Source organism: Mesoplodon densirostris, chromosome 5 (genome assembly GCF_025265405.1).
Source record: "Mesoplodon densirostris isolate mMesDen1 chromosome 5, mMesDen1 primary haplotype, whole genome shotgun sequence".
NCBI lineage: Eukaryota > Metazoa > Chordata > Mammalia > Artiodactyla > Ziphiidae > Mesoplodon > Mesoplodon densirostris.
The window spans coordinates 93,249,687-93,275,126 of NC_082665.1; the positions used below are offsets into that span (position 1 = coordinate 93,249,687).

Here is a 25,440-nt window from a genome sequence, read left to right on the forward strand (position 1 = left end):
AAAGAATAAAATACCCAGGAATAAACCTACCTAAGGAGACAAAAGACCTGTATGCAGAAAACTATAAGACACTGATGAAAGAAATTAAAGATGATACAAACAGATAGAGAGATATACCATGTTCTTGGATGGGAAGAATCAACAATGTGAAAATGACTATACTAACCAAAACAATCTACAGATTCAATGCAATCCGTATCAAACTACCAATGGCATTTTTCCCAGAACTAGAACAAAAAATTTCAAGATTTGTATGGAAACAAAAAAGACCCCGAATAGCCAAAGCAATCTTGAGACACAAAAATGGAGCTGGAGGAATCAGGCTCCTAGACTTCAGACTATACTACAAAGCTGCAGTAATCAAGACAGTATGGTACTGGCACAAAAACAGAAATATAGATCAATGGAACAGGACAGAAAGCCCAGAGATAAACCCATGCACATATGGTCACCTTATTTTTGATAAAGGAGGCAAGAATATACAATGAAGAAAAGACAGCCTCTTCAGTAAGTGGTACTGGAAAAACTGGACAGCTACATGTAAAAGAATGAAATTAGAACACTCCCTAACACCATACACAAAAATAAGCTCAAAATGGATTAAATACCTAAATGTAAGGTCAGACACTATAAAACTCTTAGAGGAAAACATAGGTAGAACACTCTATGACATAAATCACAGCAAGATCCTTTTGACCCACCTCCTAGAGAAATGGAAATAAAAACAAAAATAAACAAATGGGACCTAATGAAACTTCAAAGCTTTTGCACAGCAAAGGAAACCATAAACAAGATGAAAGACAACCCTCAGAATGGGACAAAATATGTGCAAATGAAGTAACTGACAAAGGATTAATCTCCAAAATGTATAAGCAGCTCAATATCAAAAAAACAAACAACACAATCCAAAAATGGGCAGAAGACCTAAATAGACATTTCTCCAAAGATATACAGATTGCCAACAAACACATGAAAGAATGCTCAACATCATTAATCATTAGAGAAATGCAAATCAAAACTACAATGAGGTATAACCTCACACCAGTCAGAATGGCCATCATCAAAATATCTACAAACAGGGCCTCCCTGGTGGCGCAAGTGGTTGAGAGTCTGCCTGCCGATGCAGGGGATACGGGTTCGTGCCCCGGTCTGGGAGGATCCCATATGCCGCGGAGCAGCTGGGCCCGTGAGCCATGGCCGCTGAGCCTGCGCGTCCGGAGCCTGCGCGTCCGGAGCCTGTGCTCCGCAACGGGGGAGGCCACAACAGTGAGAGGCCCGCATACCGCAAAAAAAAAAAAAAAAAAAAAAAAAATCTACAAACAATAAATTCTGGAGAGGGTGTGGAGAAAAGGGAACCCTCTTGCACTGTTGGTGGGAATGTAAATTGACACAGCCACTATGGAGAACAGTATGGAGGTTTCTTAAGAAACTAAAAATAGAACTACCATATGACCCAACAATCCCACTACTGGGCATATACCCTGAGAAAACCATAATTCAAAAAGAGTCACGTACCACAATTTTCATTGCAGCACTCTTTACAATAGCCAGGACATGGAAGCACCTCAGTGTCCATTGACAGATGAATGGATAAAGAAGATGTGCCACATATATACAATGGAGTATTACTGAGACATAAATGGAAACAAAATTGAGTTATCTGTAGAGAGGTGGATGGACCTAGAGTCTGTCATACAGAGTGAAGTAAGTCAGAAAGAGAAAAATACCATATGCTAACACATATATTTGGAATCTAAAAAAAAAAAAAAATGGTTCTGAAGAACCTAGGGGCAGGACAGGAATAAAGACGCAGATGTAGAGAATGGACTTGAGGACACGGAGTCGGGAAAGGTAAGCTGGGATGAAGTGAGAGAGTGGCATGGACTTATATACACTACCAAATGTAAAACAGATGGCTAGTGGGAAGCAGCTGCATAGCACAGGGAGATCAGCTTGGTGCTCTGCGACCACCTAGAGGGGTGAGATAGGGAGGGTGGGTGCGAGATGCAAGAGGGAGGAGATATGGGGATATATGTATAGCTGATTCACTTTAGTTACAAAGCAGAAACTAACACACCACTGTAAAGCAATTATACTCCAATAAAGGTGTTAAAAAAATAAAATAAAACAAAGGAATGCCTATCCAAAAAAAAAAATATGCAGGTGATTTCTTTACAAAAGCAGAATCAGGAACTCAAGTCTCCTGACTCCCTAGTTCAGCAACCTATTATAATCGAAAAAAGAAAAAATGGAAAACTCATTGCTGAAAAAACTGTAATATTCAGTGCTGCTAGGAGTATACACTTCTGGTATATGAATAAATTTAAATAATCTTCCAGAAAATAATTTGGCAATATGTATCAGGAGTCTTATGAATACATACGTTGAATACATATGTAATGTGATCCAACACCTATACTTCTAGGAATTTATGCTAAAGAAATTATTTAAAATGTGGATTTCAAATGTGGATAATTTACATACAAAAATATTCCTTTCAGGGCTATCTGAACAGCAAAAAAATGGAAACCTGAATGTCCAACAACATAGTTGTCCCTCAGTACTTGCAGGGGATTGGTTCCAAGACTCCAGAGGATACAAATTCTGCAGATGCTCAAGTCCCTTATGTAAAATGGAGTATTATTTGCATATAACCTATGCACATTCTCCCATGTACTTTTTTTTTTTTTTGGCCACACCACATGGCATACGGGATCTTAGTTCCCTGACCAGGGATCGACCCAATGCATTGGAAGCACGGAGTCTTAACCACTGGACCGCCAGGGAAGTCCCATCCCATATACTTTATTTTTTTTATTTTTTTTCTCTTTTTTTTTTATTAGTTTCTGCTTTATAACAAAGTGAATCAGTCATACATATACATCTGTTCCCACATCCCTTCCCTCATGCATCTCCCTCCCTCCCACCCTCCCCATCCCACCCCCCATATACTTTAAATCATCTCTAGATTACTTATAATATTGAATACAATGTAAATGCGAAGTAAACAGTTGCCCATGCATGGCAAATTCCAGTTTTGCTTTCTGGAACTTTGTAGACTTTTTTTTTTTTTTTTAATTCCTGATCTATGATTGGGTTGACTCCCTGATGTGAAACCTGTGGATATGGGGGGCCAACTGTAATGGATTACATAAATTACAGTTGTCCAGAAAGTGAAATATTATGTAACCTTTCAAAATGTTTCCTAAGTACTATTAATCAAACTAGAAAATAAATGCTCAAGATATACTAAGTGAAAGAAGCTGAACTGTATATATAATAATAACCTTGATCATATGAAAAAATATATATATAAAAATATACTCTGTGGTATTACTGAGGATTATTTGTTCTCTACATTTTCCAAATTTTCCATTAAAAAAATAATATATATTACTTTTGTAATCTGAAAGAAGAAGTTGTAACTGTCACTAGTAATAACTGATAATCAAAGCTATGGCCATTAAGTGCCAGGCACTACACAGAACAATTTATGCACATTTAGTCTTCACAATAACCCTAAGAGCAAAGTATCACCTCCATCTGCTGGATGAACAAATGAATTTCAAAAAGGCTGAATGACTTGACAAAGGTTACATAGTCTATATGTGGCAGAGCCAGGATCCAATCACTGAGGAATAGGGAGAAAAACACCCATTCCTCCACTCACTATATATCAGAGATTCTTAGATCCAAGCTTAATATACACACAGTAAACTGAAAGCAAAGACAACTGATTAGACAGTCAACTATCACAGTGCAATCACAATGCACTACCTATGAATCTGAAAAATCAGATAGTTCAAAGTCCTTCAAAATACATAATTTTGTTTTCTTGTCTTTGATTTGGGCTTTGATTTGGGCCACTTGTCTTGGTATATTTTCTAAGGGAAAATGTTCATCTCTAGATATTAGTATGTAATGTAGCTAGGGTAGCTGTAATGTACAGTTAGTCTCAAATCACAATACTTTTAGTGACAGATATAGCACCTCAATTTTGAGGTGAACATTTTGAAGCATTTTTGAAATCTGATTGAAGGCTGAGATTTAAGAATAATGAAAAAATCTAGTTGCTAATTTTAAAGCATCAACTGGGTAACATCAGAAGTATGAGATCACTGGGAAGTTATTATTTTCTGTATTCAAGTTAAAGTTCACAAAGTATCATATTATGCAAGAAAACACCATTAAAAAGAAACTAATGCACTTTAGGTATCATTTCAATCCCCTTAAAAAAACAGAAAGTTTATTTCATTGGAGTAAACATAAAATTGCCTTCTCTAAAAATTATAAAACTGATATCCTTATATCCTGAAATTTTTCTTCTTAGTTTATACATTTAAATAGGTAGCGTAAAATCCTAGAAGTATATCTGGAAATATATAAAGGATATATATAAAGAAATTCTAGATAAAAGATTAACAACTTTTGAGATAAAATTACAAGCTTTTTATTAGATAACAACAGATTATATATTTTAAGATAATGCTACATGAATAATTGTAAAAATACAAATTTGCTTGCTACTTACAGGAAATGGCTCCAATCCCTCCTGAATTACAAAGCCTTCAATAACATGGGTCAAGATCTGTGGCTTAACAATAGCCTGTGGAGGTTTGTTTTCTACACTGGGTATGCTACTAGGCATAGATGTACTATTACTCCTTGTGGTAGCAGCTGGAAGTAAGAGCGGAGGTGGAGGAACAGACACATGTGAAGGATCTGACGGAGATTTAATTACTGAAGCACTGACTGATGCCACAACAGGTAATTCTACTTGCTCTGTGGAACAAAAAAAAAAGTCATTTTTTTAATCTTTAGCATTCTGCCCAGGCAAATATGAAAGAAAATTCAAGAATAAATATTAGTAACAATAATAGTTAATATCTGGTACTTTAAAAAAAACATTCTAAGCAATAGTAGTTAATATCTGGTGCTTTAAAAAAACATTCTAAGACCTTTATATTTATTATCTCATTTAATCTCCACAATAACCTTATGAGATACATACTACTATTCCCACTTACAGAGGAAAGGGGTGACTTGCTCAAAGTTGTCATTCCAACTTTGGTTACAAAGAACTGTCCCATAAGACACGAAAATGTTTTAGAATGTCAATTTAAGAATAATTACTAAAAAAACTTTTAAATTTTAAGCTATACAGATATTAAATTCCCTATGTTTCTGTTTATATATTCCAAATGATATGGGGGGAAAAAAGTACTTTGAAAACATGCTTAAGAAAAAAAGAATCATGAAATCCACAGAATAAGTAATAATTTTAATGAATTATACAGGGCATTACCTTTATTTCAAGCTAATCCACATCCATGCACAAATGTTCTTTGTTGTTGTTATCTTTAACAACTCTTCATTGACACTATACATGTCAATTTGGGGGAACACTGTATACCAGGCAATTGCAAAATGTTGGGCTGGATCACTGTGATTCCTCCCCTTTAAACTCTGAGGACCACAATAAGACAGACCCACAGCCTACAATGGAGACTTTACCTCCCCATTTGGTAGCAATAAACCTTTACTAAGCTGTACCAAAGTGGAGAGACGGAACCAGCTGATAGCTAGGAATACCAGTGAGTACAAGATGTCTGAGAAAAATAACAAAAAAAGAACATGTGGTAAAGACAATACTACTACTTACTGAGCACTTCTGTGCCAGGTACTGTATAAATGTCTTACATGTTATAACACATTTAGTCCTCAAAACTAGCCTATGGGTAGGTACTGTTATTATCTCCATTTTATAGATGTGGAAATCAAAACACAGAAAGATAAAGCAACTTGCCTAGAGGCACACAGCTAATAAGCAGTGGAGCTGGGATACTAACCCAGGCAGTCAGGTTCTGGGTTCCGGAGACAATGCTTTTTTCATTGCTACGGTAACTCCTCTCCACCATCAGTAATGAAAAGGATTGATATCACTATCAAAAATGCTCAAAATATAGCCCAGTTAGGTAGAGAAGAAAGAAAAGAAATCCCTATCGAATAAAATTTTCAGCTAACAAAATAGTGTAGTGTCAGAAATGGAAAAGCTAACAGTTCAGACATAGTAACTCTGATGTAATTAATAACACTATGTAGCTTATCACAGCAAGATTACAGCCATAACTTAACCTAGTTCCACCAAATAATCCACCAGGATAAACTGTACTGGAAAACCTATATAAAGTCACACAATCCCTCATTAAAAACTACAAAAGAAAGTCAGCAGAGGACTTCCCTGGTGGCGCAGTGGTTAAGAATCTGCCTGCCAATTCAGGGGACACGGGTTTGATCCCTAGTCCGGGAAGATCCCACATGCTGCAGAGCATGTGCGCCACAACTACTGAAGCCCGCCCGCCTAGAGCCCATGCTCCGCAACAAGAGAAGCCACTGCAATGAGAAGCCCGTGCACAGCACAAAGAGCAGCCCCCGCTCGCCGCAAGTAGAGAAAGCCCGTGCAGCAACAAAGACCCAACGCAGCCAAAAAAAAAAAAAAAAAAAAAAGCAAAGCAAAGAAAAAGTCAGCAGGAAATACTGGTTTGCTGATTTCCAGGAACAAATACACAATTGTACACACGCATTACCAGACTGAAGAACTCCATAAAAATCCTACCCCACATACCCGATTTTCACATATACTCCTAGAGGAAAAGGATAAAAGATATAATCCTGAACTGGGCTAAAAAGCAATTTTTCTGTTGGAAGGAAAATATAAATCTATGGAGAAGTGAAAAATAAGATAAATTTTAATATCTCTTATAGATTTATAAATATTTTGTTACTTTAGAAATATAAAGCTGCATTAAGTATATTGTGGTTTATTCAGAAAATACTGCTTAGTATATGTTCTAACTAATTTTTGGATCATACATACAAATAGATCTAAATTTTGTTGAAAACAAAGTTGTAAGTTACTGACTTCTTAAAAAAGTTATTAATAGCTATGACTTGCCAGTTTATAATCAGCTGTTAAAATAAAAAACACAAGAAACATTGACATATTATAGCAGAACAAAAACACAATTATTGGGGACTTCCCTGGTGGCGCAGTGGTTAAGAATCCGCCTGCCAATGCTGGGGACATGGGTTCGATCCCCGATCTGGGAAGATCCCACATGCTGCCAAGCAACTAAGCCCGTGTGCCACAACTACTGAGCCTCCCCACTCTAGAGCACGTGAGCCACAACTACTGAGCCCACGTGCCACAACTACTGAAGCCCACGTGCCTAGAGCCCGTGCTCCACAACAAGAGAAGCCACCGCAATGAGAAGCCCACGCACCTCAACAAAGAGCAGCCCCCACTCGCCACAACTAGAGAAAGCCCGCGAGCAGCAACAGAGACCCAACGCAGCCAAAATTTAATTAATTAGTTTTTAAAAAAAAAACAAAAAAAACACAATTACTACACTCTCTAGATTTAAGACAACTGTGAGAGAGAAACCCCAAGTTAACTGATAAGACTTTGCCACAGGTTACTCTGCCTATTCACAGTCTCATTTTCTGAGCAAGATCTATGAGCTTTTTCTACTCTTTTTTATGGATGCTTTTTAAAGAATTCTTATAGATTTATGAAGACTGAATCCTGGGTGGAAACAAGTCCCTCTATTTTTATAGGTTAGTTTATTACATGATTTGATGAGCAACCTGTGCTTGTTTTTCCCCCCTCATATACTACAGAAACTAGTTAAGTATGATGTAAATTAAAGGAAGATTCAAAAATCTACATTGTACTTAAGACAATTTAGCCAGAGGGATGGATATGCCTGCCAGGATCTCAGACTACATTCCTGAGGAAATAGTGTGAAGATATTCTTGAGTTTCAATATTTCAAAAATGTTTAAATTTTCTTGAGTATCATTAGTAATGATTATTAGGTAATTAAATCACAGTCACAATGCAAGGTTAGTATCCAATTAAACACATATTTCTGCCTTTAAATCAAAACTCCAAGAAATCTGCAGCAACATAAATCCATTTTCAGTGTACACAAACTACAAAGATTTAATACTATAGTTAGATTTTCTTAAATCTATCTTTTGAGGTATTATTTTGAATAAGCAAAGGCAATAATATTGAACTTGTCTTAAATATTTCATATAATTTATTGACAAAATGTTTTCTATTTTTCAGGAAGGGGAAAAAGTTGGAGGAAAATTGGTTTTCCCCCTCCGTGCTTTCCAGAGATTCACATTGGTAGTAAGGGATAAAAGCTAGAAAGAAGAGAAGGGATAGAAATGTGGCATGCTGAAGAAAAGAGAGGACAAGGGCTGCTTTGGTAGCAAAGTCAGTGCCCCGTTACAGTCTGTTTCCATGCCTGTTGTAGTGGTTCTTCTTAACTGAAAGTGATCATGAAGGCCATGAGATATTCAATAGAACAAAATACTTACGACAAAGCCTGAACCAAGATTAGTATTATCTGGATAAGCGGTCAGTAAACTTTCTCTAAAGGACATATGGTCTCTGCAATGACTCATCTTTGCTGCAGTAATGCAAAAGTAGCCACAGATAATATCTGAACAAATGAACATGGCTGTGTTGCACAGAACTTTATTCATGGACAATGAAATTTGAATTTCACATAATCTTCACATGACATGAAACATTACTCTTCTTTTGATTTTTTTTTCAAACATTAAAAAATTTTAAAACCATACTTAGCTCATGGGCCATACAAAAACATGCAGCAGGAAGGATCTGAAGCGTGAGCTATCATTTGCCAACCCCTGACCTAAATTAAATACTTAAAAAAAAAAAAAAAAAAACCCTAACACAGAATATATCTTTTTTAGGACTTAGACACCAGGCTATAGATTATAATGTTTTAGTAAAATACCTAGGATTCATAGTCACTTTGATATTATGAGGAGGAGTATAGAGAAGATTTACTTGAACTCGTAAGTATGTTCTGAAGTAGTGAATAAGAATTTGTTCTGAAGTAGTGAATAAGAATTTGTTCTGAAGTAGTGAGTAAGAATTTGAATGCTTAAGCTCAAGAATTTTTTAATCCACGTCCCTAGTCAGAATTAGTAAGGCTTAATTTAAGTACTGTCTGGGAAAGAACACTTTTAAAAGCATTTACTCAGTCTGGATCACAAGCAATTATGACGAATGTCAGATATGACTTCAAATGCTTTGTGATTTTTTTTTTTTTTTTTTTTTTTTGCGGTACGCGGGCCTCTCACTGCTGTGGCCTCTCCCATCGCGGAGCACAGGCTCTGGACGCACAGGCTCAGTGGCCATGGCTCACGGGTCCAGCCGCTCCGTGGCATGTCGGATCCTCCCAGACCAGGGCACGAACCCGTGTCCCCTGCATTGGCAGGCGGACTCCCAACCACTGTGCCACCAGGGAAGCCCATGCTTTGTGATTTTTGGAAAGTATAATTGAAATCTTCTGATAGAACTTTGATTTATTCTAGGTTTTAAGCTAGAAATAGCTTGACACATAAGTCTGAATAGTCATATGAAACATATCTGTACAAACTACTAAAAATTCAAAGGCTGAAATACATTTTTGATTTGGGTAGTTCCTCAACAACTGTTCTAATTATTCCTCATCAAAAAAAAAAAAAATCTTGGGACTTCCCTGGTGGCGCAGTGGTTAAGAATCCGCCTGCCAATGCAGGGGACACAGGTTCAAGCCCTGGTCCAGGAAGATCCCACATACCGCAGAGCAACTAAGCCTGTGCGCCACGACTACTGAGCCTGTGCTGTAGAGCCCGCGAGCCACAACTACTGAGCCTGCGTGCCGCAACTACTGAAGCTTGTGTGCCTAGAGCCCATGCTCTGCAACAAGAGAAGCCACCGCAATGAGAAGCCCGCGCACCGCAAAGAAGAATAGCCCCCACTCATCGCAACTAGAGGAAGCCCGTGCACCGCAATGAAGACCCAATGCGGCCATAAATTAATTAACTAATTATTTTAAAAAGTCTTGAATTCTAATCTATGTTTTGCAGCAATTAATTACACAGCAAATTAGTTTAATACCACCTCTAGTGAAAAAAAACTTTTTCCGTTACTAACATTTCTCTAATAGAAAATTTCCCCAAATCCAGGCATTTCCTCACCTAACAAAGGATGCTCAGAAGTCAAATCTTCTCCTCTCCCCACAGTTATAGCTGCTGGAGACAATGTGGGTGGTGGTGGAGTTCTATCCATTCGGACACATTCTTCTGACTCCTCTGGCATTTCTTCTTCACATACATCTTCTACTTGATAAACCTGCAACGACAAACCATGCTGCCTAAAAATGTTTCTAAAATACATTTGATAAGGTGTTCTTAATTTAATTAACAAAATAAATTCCGAGTGTTTTAAAAATTAAAAGGCAAAATGACTATTTGACAGATTGAAAGGAAAACTTTAAAATCATTCAAATGAAGTTTTTCATAATCCTTGATGATTCATGATACTTGATGATATTTCACTGAAAGCAAGTTGTGGATCAGTACCTAGGCTATAAATCACTAAGGTTTCCCAAAGATGATAGTCAAGTCAGGACATATTTTTAATTTTGTTAATTTTTTAAAATGTTTTGATTTTATACACTCAAACAACTATTTGGGGAATTTACAATAGTTTCTGTTAACTTCCATTGTCATAAATCAAAATAGATACTAATATTTTTCACAAGCATGTTAAGTAAATCTCCAAAATGATACATATTATATAAGGAAATGCACTGTTTAAAGGACTACATCCCAGGTTATTCTTTATTATATTTATGTGAATTAAAGATTAAACTTTGAAAAGTAATGTCTGAGTACCCACAAAAAAGGTATGTGATTACATGTTTAATCTTCTGATCTACTCAAGAATCTAATGAATTTTTATAAGCTAGTATCAGTTAAACAGAAAACATCTGTCCTTGAAATAACACACACACACACACACACACACACATCCTAAACCATTTGACATATTACTTTTAGTTCTTTAATATTGTTCCATACTTATAGAAGAAAGTTACATCTTTAATTTAACTACCTTGTTATCCAATGGTAAAGATAATACTTAAGAAGAAAACATGGACTCAAAAGTACTCTGAGAAGGAACTTTAAAAATGTCTAACCTATTATTGATTTTTTTATTAAATTTAAGGCTGAATTTTCAAAGTCCACTTGTAGAGACTGACACAGGTATTTATTTTAATTTGTCATCGTTTTTTATTTAACCATTATTTTTGAAAGATGACAGGTCACTAAAAACAAAGCCACAAAGCAATTTACCCCCTTCTTATATGTACAAAGTTTATTACTTACATTTATAAAAGTTGTGAGTTTTTAAGATAACTTACCCAAACTGATTAATATTTCTAATAAATATCAAAACAAAAAATGTTTCTTCAACATTCACAAAAAACTTTTAAATGGTCTAATATTGTATGTATTTTTAATCAAACTATTGAAAAAGTTTGATTTGAAATTAAATATAAAAACAATCAATATTCCTGAAACCAGCATAAACAATGTGTGATAAAAAGGACTATGAAGTTTTACCTACAAAGGCATATCTAACAACAGCAATAGAATTTAAAAACCAAAACAAACAAAAAAGACTCCTAATTTTTCAAGACTCTATTAAGAAAAAAATAGCTTCCTTTTTTTAAAATTAAAAAATCCCTTTGTTACTGATAATTTTATATCAAATATAATATCCTGAGCTGTGATTTGAGTCAGCTACTAAGTAGGCAACATTTTTTAAAGTTATTTGCTCACAACCCTGAATCTGGAAACCTGTTTCACTAAGAGAGAGTCCTTGCCTCATGTCTGGATCCTCAGGAGTGAAAGCAGTCGTTCATTACCGTACAGCGCAACAATGATAGCTGCTAGTATCTGTTCACGATAATTTTTTTTAAATGATGATAATGTCCAATATAGGGAAAGTCATCCAAAAAAATGTCCTGGGGGTTAAAGGAAAAACAAAAAACAAAAACTTCTAGTGAGGGGCACCTGCTGTAGTAGTGATTACCTTAATTTGGCAGAGTGGTGGGGATGTTGATTCAGAGGTAATTAGACAAGTAATGGTTGTATCAACCAGCTCAACTGTATCTATGTACCATTCCTTTATTAGATATTACTTTCTTCCAAAGATCATCTTTCCATAAAATGCTGAAACTCTCTCTTTAATATTAATGCTGTCACAAGTTTTTCAAACACCTACTACAGTACCTTTCAAGGAATCAAAGATCATGCATGATCATGCATAGTATTCTGATTTTTAAAATGTAATGAAAGAGTTTTAAAGGATTAAAAGAGGCAAACACAAATAACATATTCTGAAATAATCCAACAAAGAATACCGTAAAATATTTTTCGTTCTTTACAGGTAAGCCTAACTATACATACTTTCTTCCACATCTCCCATGTAAAGGCAAAGTAAGTTAAGGAATAAAAGAAGTAGGCAAAAGCAGATCTGTCACAGACATCTGGCACCATCAGCATAAAAAAAATCTAAGTGTGACAACTAAAAGACTGAATAAAGCAAAGAAGTGAAGGTTTTGCTCACAAGATCATTTGGAAACTGTACATCACAATTTCTCTTTAATTCATAACTATGACTATTCTAAAACTAACACTGGCTGCCAAACTTACCTCAATAAAGTACATTAGTCCCATCTGTCTCCTTTCCCTAAATAAACTGTGGAAAACATTTATTAGTTCTAAATTATCTACACTTACCATATCTTACTTATCATACCTAAATGTCAATGAAAAATCTTTTAAAAAAACATACTGATTTTACTTTGAAAATTCACTTATCTTTGAAAATTTCACATCTCTTAGAAGTAAGTATCTCTCTACCTTTGAATATTTGAAACAACCAGGAAATTGTGAACGAATGTGTAATTCATGAAGAAATGTGATGGTTAAAAAAATTGATTTGATAAAGGTAATAAAAGAAAAATACAGCAATTTAATAAGTAGGCTATGGTACTCAAAGAAAGGTAAAAGATAAGAACAATAACATGGAAACATCTGTAGCAAATATGACCATACCAGTGATAGCAGAGAAAGTTATTCTTCTCATGAAAAAAAAAAATTCCAAAAATGAGGTAACATAAATTTTAAAAAAAACAAAATTAATAGAGGGCAGAAAATAATAAGATCCTAGATATTTTTAGCTTCAATTCAAGGGTTGTTATGTTTTGGATATTTCTATCCCAAACATGTTCCTCCAAGGTCTGCCCTAACAAAAATAATTAGAAAAATATAAGGCATATAGAGAAATTTTATTTTTTTACTTGTTAAAAACCAATTCATTGAACTAGAAAGTGAGAATATAAATTCAAATTAAATTTGATTTCTTTGAAGTTACTGTACACTTTTAAGCCTGTGTTTTTATATTATAATATCCACTGTAAACTTCAAAAATCCATTAAAAGAAAATATAAAGACATAATAATTGAAATACAAACTTATTTCTAGATGCCCATTGTTGTCTTTGTCAAGTTCTGTTCTTAATAAAAGTGAGTAGGAAGTGGAATTCAATCTCTTCATGCCTATTAAGATCAGTCAGAATGACAAGAATAAAGAATCTATAAATTTGCATCCTGAGAACCAAAATGTTTCCCATTAAGGAACAGACTTTGAAACTCCTTTCCTTTCTGAGTTTATGGTTGCTAGCCTTCAAGTGATAAAATCTCTTTAGCGAGGTTTGATATAAAACCTCCTTTGGGGGGTGGTGGTGGGATGAACTGGGAGATTGAGATTGACATGTATACACTAATATATATAAAATAGATAACTAATAAGAACCCACTGTATAAAAATAAAATAAAATTCAAAAAAAGTGAAAATAAAAAATAAAACCTCTTTTGAGAATATTGTTTTCCTCAGTTATAAATTAATTATGAATTTGATCATTCTAACATTTAGAGACCTTATTTCAATTTTTATTATAAATTATTTTATAAATTTAAAAAGTCCTTTATAGAATGTTTAAAAGAAAAACATTTTTCAGGATAATTTTCCTCTGTAGGCAATATGTACCATTTCTAGAGGTTTATTTTGATAAATTTCACCACAATCTCAGTTACTCAAAACTTTTACTCCTCCCAGTGGATTTTTTCATCCTCAGTATTCAACTCATCCACTGAGATTTTCTTAGCTTTTTAAATGAGAAATATTTTAAGTATATATTCTCCCTTAGTAGAAATTTAAAAATCAGAAGTTTAATAATTCTAAAAGATGGCCTACAGTTAATGTTGTTTTTGCAAAGTTGGATTCTTTCCTAGAATAACTGTTTTTTACAAAGTTTTAATTACAAAATACAAGTTTACCAAAAAATTACATCAAACAAGCATACCTCCACCTTGAAGCAAAAGCCCCATAAAGGCCTAGTACTTCAGAATGCATACAGCCAAAAAGGTTAGCTAGATAAACCATACGTTTAAGAACATACAAGCCAACAGAAGGGATCTATGAAGGATAATCACCTTAAGAGAAAAAACTTTGTGCAGATGACACTGGTTCAAATGCATTCCCTTGGGGAAAAAAAATCAACTCTGTAAAGATAGCAGATGGATTTGTTTAAATAGTAATAAAATTAACGAGGGACTTTAATAACCATCACAAATTATCAAGCATGCAACCATACTACAACAAAAGGCATTTTTTTTTTTTTGTCCATACAGCATGTACGTCAGATACTGACAGATGGAAATTTCAAGCTTTTTAAATTCATTGGCATTTAGATCTAATGATATAACATAGCGTGGGAGAAAACTGTTTTTACTTTCAGGTCAGCAAGAAAGTCAAAGAGCTTCCAAGGGCTTACCACTGGTGGATCAACGGATGCTGGTGGTTGTACTTGTAGGTTTACCGCAACAGTCTGTGGAGGAGGAAGAGTCTGAAATGGCAACTGGACCAAAGCTTCTGCAGCTGGAAGCTCCTCTTCTGACACCAAAGCATTCTGCACCAAAACCTGGCCCTGGGACAGAATTTCAGGCTGCACTTGTAAAGACTGCATAGACTGCAAGGGCAGTGGTGGAATCTGAGCTGGAGGAGATGTCGACATCTGCGGAGGGGTTGCAATTGGGATTGGAGAGGACTGCAGGGTTGAATATTGCTGGTGTGATGCTGGAGACACAATCTGCTGACCTGGGGACACCAAGGCGGACTGCTGAACTGGGCCAATGTGTACAACAGGGGAAGCTGGAAGTGGAAGATGGGATGGAAGATTCAGCTGTGCTGTAGGTTGCACCTGATTAGCAGTGGACTGCTGCAAGTTTGACCCTGGCTGGAGAGCTGATGACACAAGTGGGTGTGGCTGAATAAGTGCTTGTGGATGAATAATTATAGTAGGAGACTGACTTGGTGAATGAGGTGGTGGAGGAGACACCACTACAGACTGCTGTGCTGCCTGTGACTGGCTAGGAGACACTGGTAAAGGAGGGGGATGACTCTGAATTGGGGAACAATGCTGTGACTGGGCACTACTGGGAGCTGGAGGCAGGCCGTGGTTTTGGAGTGGTAAACAGTGCTGGGATGGCGGTGGGTCTTGAGTTGGACTTTGAAGTGTGATTGGCTGAATTTGCTGTTGCTGCTGTTGTAGCATCAGCTGATGGTGGGAAACTTTGGGAGGTGGTGAATGAAGAGGAATCTGCTGATGTTTTATTAGAGGATGAGGCTGAATTGGAGGATATGAAGCTGTGAGAGAAAAAAATGACAATTAGTATTTATTTCAAAAATAATCACATAAATTTTAAAATAAATCTAAATGAGGAAAGTTTTCGCATCAGAAGGTCACAATCATCAGAAATCTATTACAAGTCTTCCCAACAAGAATGGCTCAAAAATGTAATGACAAACAACTTTTCCTTGGAAAACTACATAATTTCATAAAGCAAACTGTACTGTGATAAGTTCCAAAAGAAAACTGCCTAAAACAACTGATTCATAAATCTGAATTTACAAATGATTTATTTTTATTAAATTTTATATGTCACCAGAATATTTCCATTAACTTTTAACAAAGTTTATCCACTTGAATTCCTTCTCTGGGAAGAAGAGGAGTGTAACTGAACAAGTGTAATATAAATAAAGATAACTTCAAAATCATAAGATAAAGGTTTCATCCTTTCTAATCCATGTCTAAACATTCTTCCAACTAACAGTCAATGTAATTACCTATAAAGCTTCCCAAATAAGTTCCCCAATTTGAACTGAGATGAGTAGTTGGTACTATTTGACCTAGGAAAGTATTTTGTATAAAAAGTTAATTCACTTAAGCAAAACACATATGTGAATCCTACAGCATGGTTAAATAATCACAGTAACTAAGAAATGAAATTTCAGGGGCCATTCCAAATCCAGGAGAGCAATAGTTTAGCTTGCAGAAAAAATGATGCAATCAGCCATGCTGTCTAGACAAATGATCTTGTTTTACTTCTCTCTCCCACATACACTAAAAAAACCCTACAGTAATCTATAAGTGATAATACCAGTTTTCTCCACAAGGGAGCCACTCACAACAGGAAATATATATGTAAGAATTAGCAAAATCAAGTAGTAAGTAGTTTCCACATCATTATGCCTCTTCTGCATACTGACTGGTGCATATGTTCACACAGAGGGAGATGCTGGTGAAATCCTATCTAAATAAGAATGGAAACTGGGTTCAAGAAAATAAACTGAAAAGATTACTTAATATTAATATCATGTAACATTATCACATTTAAAATATACCTAAAAACAGGCAAAAATTTTTTCTTAATCTCAGACTGTGATGCCTTGTATCTATTTTTATATTCAACCATTATTTGTGACAAAGACCTTATAAAAAATTCTAACAACTTCTTCTCAACCTTTCTGTATTTGGTTGGTTATTATTTGAAATTCTGGAGATTCTTTAAGGAAATTAACATCTGATTAACATCTCAAGAAAGAAGCATTTAGAAGGTTCAACAAATACCCACAAATTGTTAAAAACAAAATGGAAATTAGATCTAAAATTTCATCTAACAAAGTAATTTTCATATAACTAGACTAGCATTTCAAACTAAGACTGAAAATTTTATGTCAGCACTTTATAAATGTGTTGATAAAGACTCTCTATTATAGAGTATTCAAAAAAATCTTGGACTTTTATAGAGTACCTTTCCACCAAGGGGCTTAAGATGCTTTCACATCTCTCTCCTTTGTACTCACAAAATGCCTGTTGAGTAGGTACCCTTTTACAGATAAGGAAATAGAGGTTTACCAAAGGCCCACTTTAATTCAATTTTTAAGTTATAATTAAAATTTATGATATTCTTGAAGTACAATGGAGATTATATTCATGGGAATAAAAAGTCTTTCTCTGCTCTAGCAAGTAAGCAATCTTTGCCTTCTAGAGCTGGTAATTCAATACAGTAATAGTTATCCTTTCACCTAAATAAAATTTTTCTTTGATCAGAAATCAAAATGAGTCTATATATTTTATATTAGTCCATTAATTCCAACTGACAAGCACATATACTATAGAATAACTGTGAGGATATCTTAAACAATACTTCCGTATAAGAAAAGTCCTAGTGTTCTGGAGAATCATGACGTGTGTTAATTTCTCTGATTTTAATAAACACTTTAATATTGTCAGGGTGGCCTTATAACTGGAGAATTAATGATTGGCACCATCTCTCACATATGCAGCAGAACCTTTTATTATTGCAAATAATTAAATATATTATTGTAAATTATTATATTATTTCATTCAGTAGTTACTACAACCCCATGAGGTACATAGGGTACTATACTAATCCAGTATATTTCAAGTGAAGAAACTTTCAGTAGTGAAGTGACTGGCCTAAAATCACCTGGCTATTAAGGGGCAGCACTGGGTATAAAAGAATCCACAGTCTTAGCTGAGTCTAGGTTCCTATTATGGTCTGAATGTATGTGTCCCCCAAAATTCATGTTGAAGCCCTAACCCTTAATGTGACTGTGTTTGGTAAGGGGGCCTCTAAGGAAGTAATTATGGCTAAATGAGGTCAAAAGCGTGAGGCCCTGACCCAACAGGATGAGACAGAAGAGAACTCGATATCCTCTCTTCTTGCACTCAGAGGAAAGACTGTATGAGGACAAACTAGAAGGCAGCCATCTGCAAGCCTGAAAGAGAGCGCTCACCAAAAACCAAACACTGCCAGTTCTTGATCTTGAGCTTTCCAGCCTCCAGAACTGTGAGAAGATAAATTTCTGTTGTTTAAGCCAGCGGTCCCCAACCATTTTGGCACCAGGGACCATTTTCATGGAAGACAATTTTTCCAGGGATGGGGAGAGGGGCAGATATGGTGGTTCAGGCCGTAATGTGAGCAATGAAGAATGGGGAGCGGGAGATGAAGCTTCACTACTCACCCGCCTGCCGCTCACCTCCTGCTGTGTGGCCTGATTTCTAACAGGCCGAGGACTGCTACTGGTCCGTGGCCTGGGGGTTGGGGACCCCTGGTTTAAGCTATCTAGGTCATGGTATTTTTTTATGATAGCCTAAGCAGACTAATTAGGCTTTTCGCTACATACTGGATTAATGTCTGCAAAAAAAGATGCATATTTTTTCTAACTAATTTCATAAAAGCTCTAAAGACTGAGCTCTAATATAGTTCATGATAATTTCCAGACCTTTGGTTAAAGTTTGCCTTTATTTTATATATTAAAAATAGGATTAATAAATATCAAGTGGGAATTCCACCCTCAAGAAGAAATGATGAAGAAAACTAAATGATGTTAGCACCCTAGAAATACATGTAAGGAAAAAATAACCATGTCTGTTATATGTCTATTATAATAATTACTAGACTATACTATGTTAGAATACAAGCAGATTTTTTAATACTTGAAAGGGACCTGCAGGAGCAAGCATTCTTCTAATTGAAGAAAAGGACAAATTACCAATTCAAGAATCTCAAAAAAAAAAAAAAAAAAAAAAAAACTCAGCTTCAGACTAACTCCATACCAACAAGAGCAGAAAAACTAAAAGGGTAGAAAAATTATAACTGCTGCCTTGCCAGAAGATACAAATTGCTTTGAATAACTGCATTTTTAAGTTAAAACTGAATTTTTAAGTTTGGAAGCTGCAAAGGTTTATGTGGCTTAGGGTGTTCCATTTGGTTTTATTTCTAAAAAGTAACACCACAGAAACTGGAGTTTGGTTAATACACATAAGCTCTAAATCTGGAATTGCAATTGTCCTGAAGTCTCAGGATGGTGTAAGGCCCTCTTACTCTTAGATGGTTTTAACTTACTGGTCTCCTCCATACTTACATAAAATATTGGCCATCAGAGGAAGGCAACTATAAAGATATTATCACACTATCAATGAAAAGGGGAAGAATAAGTGTTAACTTAGAAACAGATATTGTGAGTTCAGGGGGAATGAAAATCCAAAAGCAGATCTCTTTGCTTGAACTAACCCTGAAAGAGTTCCTACCTTTCTCTTTGAAAGGATATTAACCTACCCTCCATTATAATCTATCAAAACTATAGAAATCAATATAAATTGTCCCCTGAGCAGTCATTCCAAGCACAGTGGGTCACTGCCTCTCCACACTAACTCCTTCCACCAACACTGGCCAGGGAATTCCCTGGCGTTCCAGTGGTTAGGACTCCGTGCTTTCACTGCCGAGGGCATGGGTTCAACCTCTGGTTGGGTAACTAAGATCCCACAAGCCATGGAGCGCAGCCAAACAGAAAACAAAACAAAACAAAACACTGGCCAGAGAGGCTGGTTTGAGGCTAAGAATACTCTGGACAATACAGTACAAAAATCCTGTTATCATGCCATATAGATAGCAGGACCTTGCACACAGATATTTATAAAAAAGAATTCACATCTAACCATACTATGAGTGGATTTATTATTTATACATTCTAACAAACCCTTCACTTATCTAAGGTTCAGACTGAAGAATTCTAAGCAGTGATACCTAGTTAGTACAAATGGAAAAAAAAAACTGTGCTAGAACTTCCAAAATTCAAATGGAAAAAAAAATCAACTATTAATCCAACAAATATTTACTATTGTCCACCTATTATAGATATAAGTACATATAAGGCACAACTTGCTGCTGTCAAGATAAAAGAATGAAAAGGTTAATCTGAAAAAGAATTAAAAGATTTAATAAATGTAAAGTACCTGAAACGCGGGTGCTTGATATTAGTTCCCTACCCTCAAAGAGCTGACTTACTGTCTAGTAGAAAAGCTAAGATCAATAAGTATATAAATAACTATAAAAGAAAAAGTACCACAAAGAAATATAAAAATGCTATACAAGGGACTTCCCTGGTGGTCCAGTGGCTAAGACTCCACACTCCCAATGCAGGGGGCCCAGATTCGATCCCTGGTCAGGGAACTAGATCCCACATGACACAACTAAGAGTTCGCATGCTGCACCTAAAGATCCCACATGCCGCAACTAAAAGATCCCCGCATGCTGCAACTAAGACTCAGTGCAGACAATTAAATAAATATTTTTTTTTAAATGCTATACAAGTTCAGAAGGATGAGAGATTTCTAACTAGGGGAATCAAACAATTCCAAGATCTTGAGATTGCATGATATAGAGAATGTTGGCAATATCAGCACAGAGGAAACATAAAAAGAGAAAAGGCAACCTTTGGCAGTGTAAAATGAATCTTTAAAAAGTAATGCAAAAAAAAGAAAAAAAGTAATGCATAATTATAAAAGGATAGAAAGAAGATGCTTACCTGATGAGGCTGGATCAAAGGAAGATTTTTTTTTTAATGTGACATATGTGAGGTATCTAGCCCAGTGCATCTCATAAACACACACACAAACACACACACACACACACACACTTTCAATAAACAATAGTTAAACTGGTATAAAAACATATGTAGATATATTAAGAATAGGAGAGATCTAAGTATGCTTAAGAAGCAAAAGAAAGGATCCATCATGAGGGAGACAAAAGATGCTATAATAACTATGAAAGAAGGTCAGGAGCCAGTAAAAAAGATGCAATCAATGACACAAGGAAATAGTGCTAACTTTAAAGAAGAAAGCAGATAATTCCTTATCCTATTAAAAGTGAAGAAAGCTCAACACTGAGAAATTCTGAGATGAACAGAAGACATGGTAAGGAAACTCAGTCTGCACGGCCGCAGAATTTCCAGCATGAGAACCATGAAGCAACATTATCTGTAGATGGCAGAGGGAGCACACACGGGATTCAAAGGCTGATGAAAATGAAAACGACTTAGTTGATTCCCTGACATTTGCCTCTCAGAGATGAAATCAAAGATGGAAAAAAAGCAACATGGTGAGGAAAATAATTATGCATAATCCTTATTTTTGGAAACTGATAAATTCCTCCCACTAATGACAATGTTAGAGAAAAATACATACTTGCTTTTTTAAAAAAGCTTTTAATTTTGTTCCACTAAAGCACATTAAACAAACCACAGGCAAATTTTTTTAAAGCTAAAAGGTTTCATCGACATAACAGAAGACCAGCACATGATGAAGATGTTAATCAAATGTCAACTGACCCAAAAAATCTATTTTATTATTATAATTTGTTTTAGCTGTTGGGCTCTTTTGATTTTTCAAGCTACACTACTGTTCTTTTGTTAACTTATAAAATTCACATTTTAAAATGTTTTAAAAGTATTCTCGTTCAAGTAATGGACATCTTTTGTTTTGCTAAGAAAATGAATAATGCAACTATTTTCAACAAAAGCTTTATCCCACCTGGTGCTATTAACTGGTGAATACTTGATGTCCGGGTGACAGCTGTGCTTCGTGATTCCAGACTTGGACTTTCTCCTTTCTTATTACTTTCTGGAGAAGGATCTCGTTGGCTGATTTTAGAACTGGTCACTGTTGTTTTGTTATGACAAATTGTCAATGACTGAGTTTGACTAGTACTTTTTGGCGGACCATTTTGTGAGCTAGATAATACACCCAACTTCTGGCTGCGTAATGTTAAATTCTGAACCTAAGAACCACATAACAAAAAATAAGGATGAAACAGATGGTATTAATTGATGTGGTAATCATTACCATTATAACAACAATGACAGCACATTTATATTACGCTTTTTATATTATGCATAAAGCTACAAGCACTTGAAACAACTAATTAACCCTGAAGGAAAGGGGAGCTATTATTCTAAGTAATCATATCTTAAACATTAAGTGACAATTTTTTTAAAAAGACATTAAGGAAAAGAATCATTAAGAACTAACTGAAAATAGAATATATGTATATATATATAGCAAATGAACTATCAATATGAGGAAATTACTCTGCAACATACTGCATTTTAAAGTTACCAGGTCAGAGACAGTCAAAAGGAAGGAGAAAGAGGAAGAGCATTCCAGGCAAAGAAGAAAACTTGAGCAAAGCTGCAGAGGTGGGAGAGCCCAGGGTGTGGAGGGAAGAATGAGAAGTCCCTTCTACTTCACTCTGAGTTCTCCATGACAGGATTGGGAAACATTTTAAGGCTAAAAGTCCCTCATAAACTTGTGAGAAATTACTACACACAATTAGGACAGTGTGGATACAATATTGCTATCTTAAAGATCAGAAAGATAACAAAAAAAGAAAGTTAATAGGTCTACAGAGATTATAAGGGAACACTAATCTTCGAAGTAAGAAGACAAATTCATGAAATCACCTACCCCATTGTGATAACTATGAAAAGCATTTCCTATTAACTAACTTTAAAGAGTTAGTGAGATTTTGTTGTGGTGGTTATGAAACACTCACTTGCCTTTGAGAACTAGATCCTATGAACTAAAGACGTCGTGCATGGCCTTGAAATGGTTTATGGGATGACTCCTATCTACACCGGGGCTATTCTAAACACACCGCCAGTCTGGATGGTGGCAAGGATTATCCCAATTACTCTCACCTGAGGTCTATAACATTTTCAAACAGCAAGGCAGAAAATGCCTCTCCAATAGCTTCCTAACCTTTTGCCTCAGAAATGAATGCACCTAATACATTTATGCCAGCACCGGCCCTGGGTGCGAAACTGAAGTAAGAGATTCTAAAGTAACAAACATATTGCTGCTTTATGAACGTTCTTCAGTTTCCTGTGTGTTCTGTCTCTACAACTGTATCCTTAACTGATGCTCTATACCTTCTCTTTCCAAGTGCCAATGCAGTGTTCAGCCAACAGCAGATGCTAAATAAATGTTTACTTCAGGGCAGTTGAAGTTTTAATCAGTTCTATTCTAAGCTACTGAAAGAATTTTCTAAGTGAGACCATATGGAGCATCTTCTCTGATTTTTGTCAAATATTTCACAGCACTGTAAATGGACTAATTACTGCTGTATTACTGAAATTTAATGCAAAAATAAAATACGCTAAAGTCCAGATTTCTCAGCTTGCCACTCAAAGCCCTCCACAGTCTGGGCCCAAACTGCTTTGAGCCCCCTTTTCCACTATTCTATTTCACAATCCTCATACTCTAGCCAAACTGTTCTGCTCACCCTTCTCCAAACATACCTTGCACTGACTTCATTTAGAGCCCTTGCTCAAATTCCTCTTTCCTCAACGCTGTCTCCTGAAGCCCAACACAGTGCTCAAGACCAGTAAAATTCCTACCCATTCTCCCAAAGAAACCTCTCGAAGTCTCTGGTTAGAAATAATTTCTCCTCCTCTCTATGCTTTTCCCATAGAATTTGGATCATAGTGGCCTATACCAATGACAAACATCTAGCTTGGTTTAGAATTACTAATGTCTATGTCTGTGAAATACTGAGACTCTGACTGGCAGGCTCTCATCTCTGACATTCTTTTTTTTTTTTTTTTTTTGGTACGCGGGCCTCTCCTGTTGCAGAGCACAGGCTCCGGACGCGCAGGCTCACGGGCCTAGCGGCTCCGCGGCATGTGGGATCTTCCCAGACCGGGGCACGAACCCATGTCCCCTGCATCGGCAGGCGGACTCTCAACCACTGTGCCACCAGGGAAGCCCTGACATTCATTTTTGTGCTCCCTGCAATTCCGGCTGCAGACATAACAGAAACTACACAAGTCTGAGGTATTCTCCTATATCTGATTCTGAAAAATGTATTGCATGGATTTTGTTGCTCTTGTCGTTGTTAAGTATCTTGTTTTATTTATGGTTTTCTTAAGCTAACATTAAAATCTGTTCATGTTTTACCAAAAGAAATCTCAACAAAAGTCTAGCTGAGGAATATTAAAATCTCTCAGGAAGCAAGGGAAAAACAGCAAGAAATTTAACATCTGCCATAAATAATGTATAAGGGGGACCACAGAATCATGGTAATCAAGGTCTGAACTATAACCTGAAAAACAAAAGCTTTCCTTCAAAGGAAAAGCATATTCAAAGTAAATGAAGGTCTGACACAGTGAACCCTTAAGCTGTAGCAGTCCATTTCTATAGAATATACTTTTTTCTTCTAATTTTCCTTTTGTTTTCTGGAATTCTGAAAGAAAACGTATGCATGTGCATATTATATACTATATGTTATTTATATGAATAGATAAATTTTAGAATATGGCTTTACTATCTATGGTCATCTTGGCTTAAATATTTACAATAAATTTCAAACATGTAAACTATACTTCTAAAGCATATACAGAAGCTAACTGAGCTGTTAATAAATCACATATTCAGATTTCCTTGACAGAACTTCACTTTTAAAAAGAACCCACCCTTTCTAAGATAAAGAATATTATGGCATCTAATGCCCAATTTTAATTTCATCTGAACTTTTCGTATGATCAGTTTGTGGAAATTTTCTGACTTTTGAAAAAGTCTAGATTTCCCACAACCTATTTTTGCTAATTTCACACCTTACATTTTTATAGTGGATTACCCAAATACTCTCACTTCAGTTTTTTAATTTGGATCTAACAAATAATGTGTTCTCTTCTTTGTAGATAAGGAAATTAAGAGTTCATGTCATACTGCCAGCAGTAGAACTGTTTCTAGCTTTTAAGTCTAAAAGGCTGTTTTCTCCTCAATTCTTACAGAATTGCCCAGAGAGCCTTGGTAAGATTTCTTACTTTTCTATAACATACTTTTAGTCTTATGATATCTTTCTGAAAGTCACATTTTTTTTTTCATGATAAGGAGAAGAGATGGAGCATTTAAAATGGTACGGGTAAGATATTCCAAATTTCTCATTTTTTTACAGTATGCTATAAATTTTAATACTGAGGAAAAATTAACTGTTATACTGACTTTTGTCAGTTAAAGAGTATTAAAATAAAACTTCAGATTTGGTATTTCTCAATTACAAACAAATTAAATATTTTAAAAACTGCAAATATATGTTTAAAAATTAACAAAGTGGAGCACAAATTTTTCAAAACTAACAGCCCTGAACTTGAGGAAAGTTACCACTGGAATATTCAAAATATTAGCATCACCTACCACTGTCAGCCTCATTCACTGCCACTTCTAAAGCACAGCAAAGAAAAACATTAGTAGAGAAGTTCCTAAAGGTCAATCCATCCCTCTAGT

General features: G+C 35.6%; 1 protein-coding gene across 7 annotated transcripts in view; it reads right to left on the minus strand.

The window, feature by feature from the left end:
• PHC3 (polyhomeotic homolog 3) overlaps positions 1-25,440 on the minus strand; it is an 87,178-nt gene that overhangs the window by 30,907 nt on the left and 30,831 nt on the right. For 5 of the 7 annotated variants that reach the window (XR_009532592.1, XM_060099113.1, XM_060099115.1 and 2 more), the window contains 5 exons: positions 21,688-21,934; positions 14,779-15,650; positions 14,438-14,485; positions 10,068-10,221; positions 4,532-4,782 (listed from right to left, as the gene is read on the minus strand). Coding sequence is in view for 6 of the 7 variants with exons in the window: in XM_060099113.1 (XP_059955096.1) it covers positions 4,532-4,782; positions 10,068-10,221; positions 14,438-14,485; positions 14,779-15,650; positions 21,688-21,934 (1,572 nt within the window). In the remaining variant the exon portion in view is untranslated. The remainder of the gene's footprint in view (positions 1-4,531; positions 4,783-10,067; positions 10,222-14,437; positions 14,486-14,778; positions 15,651-21,687; positions 21,935-25,440) is intronic. The other 2 variants (XM_060099114.1, XM_060099117.1) reach the window with 1 other exon arrangement.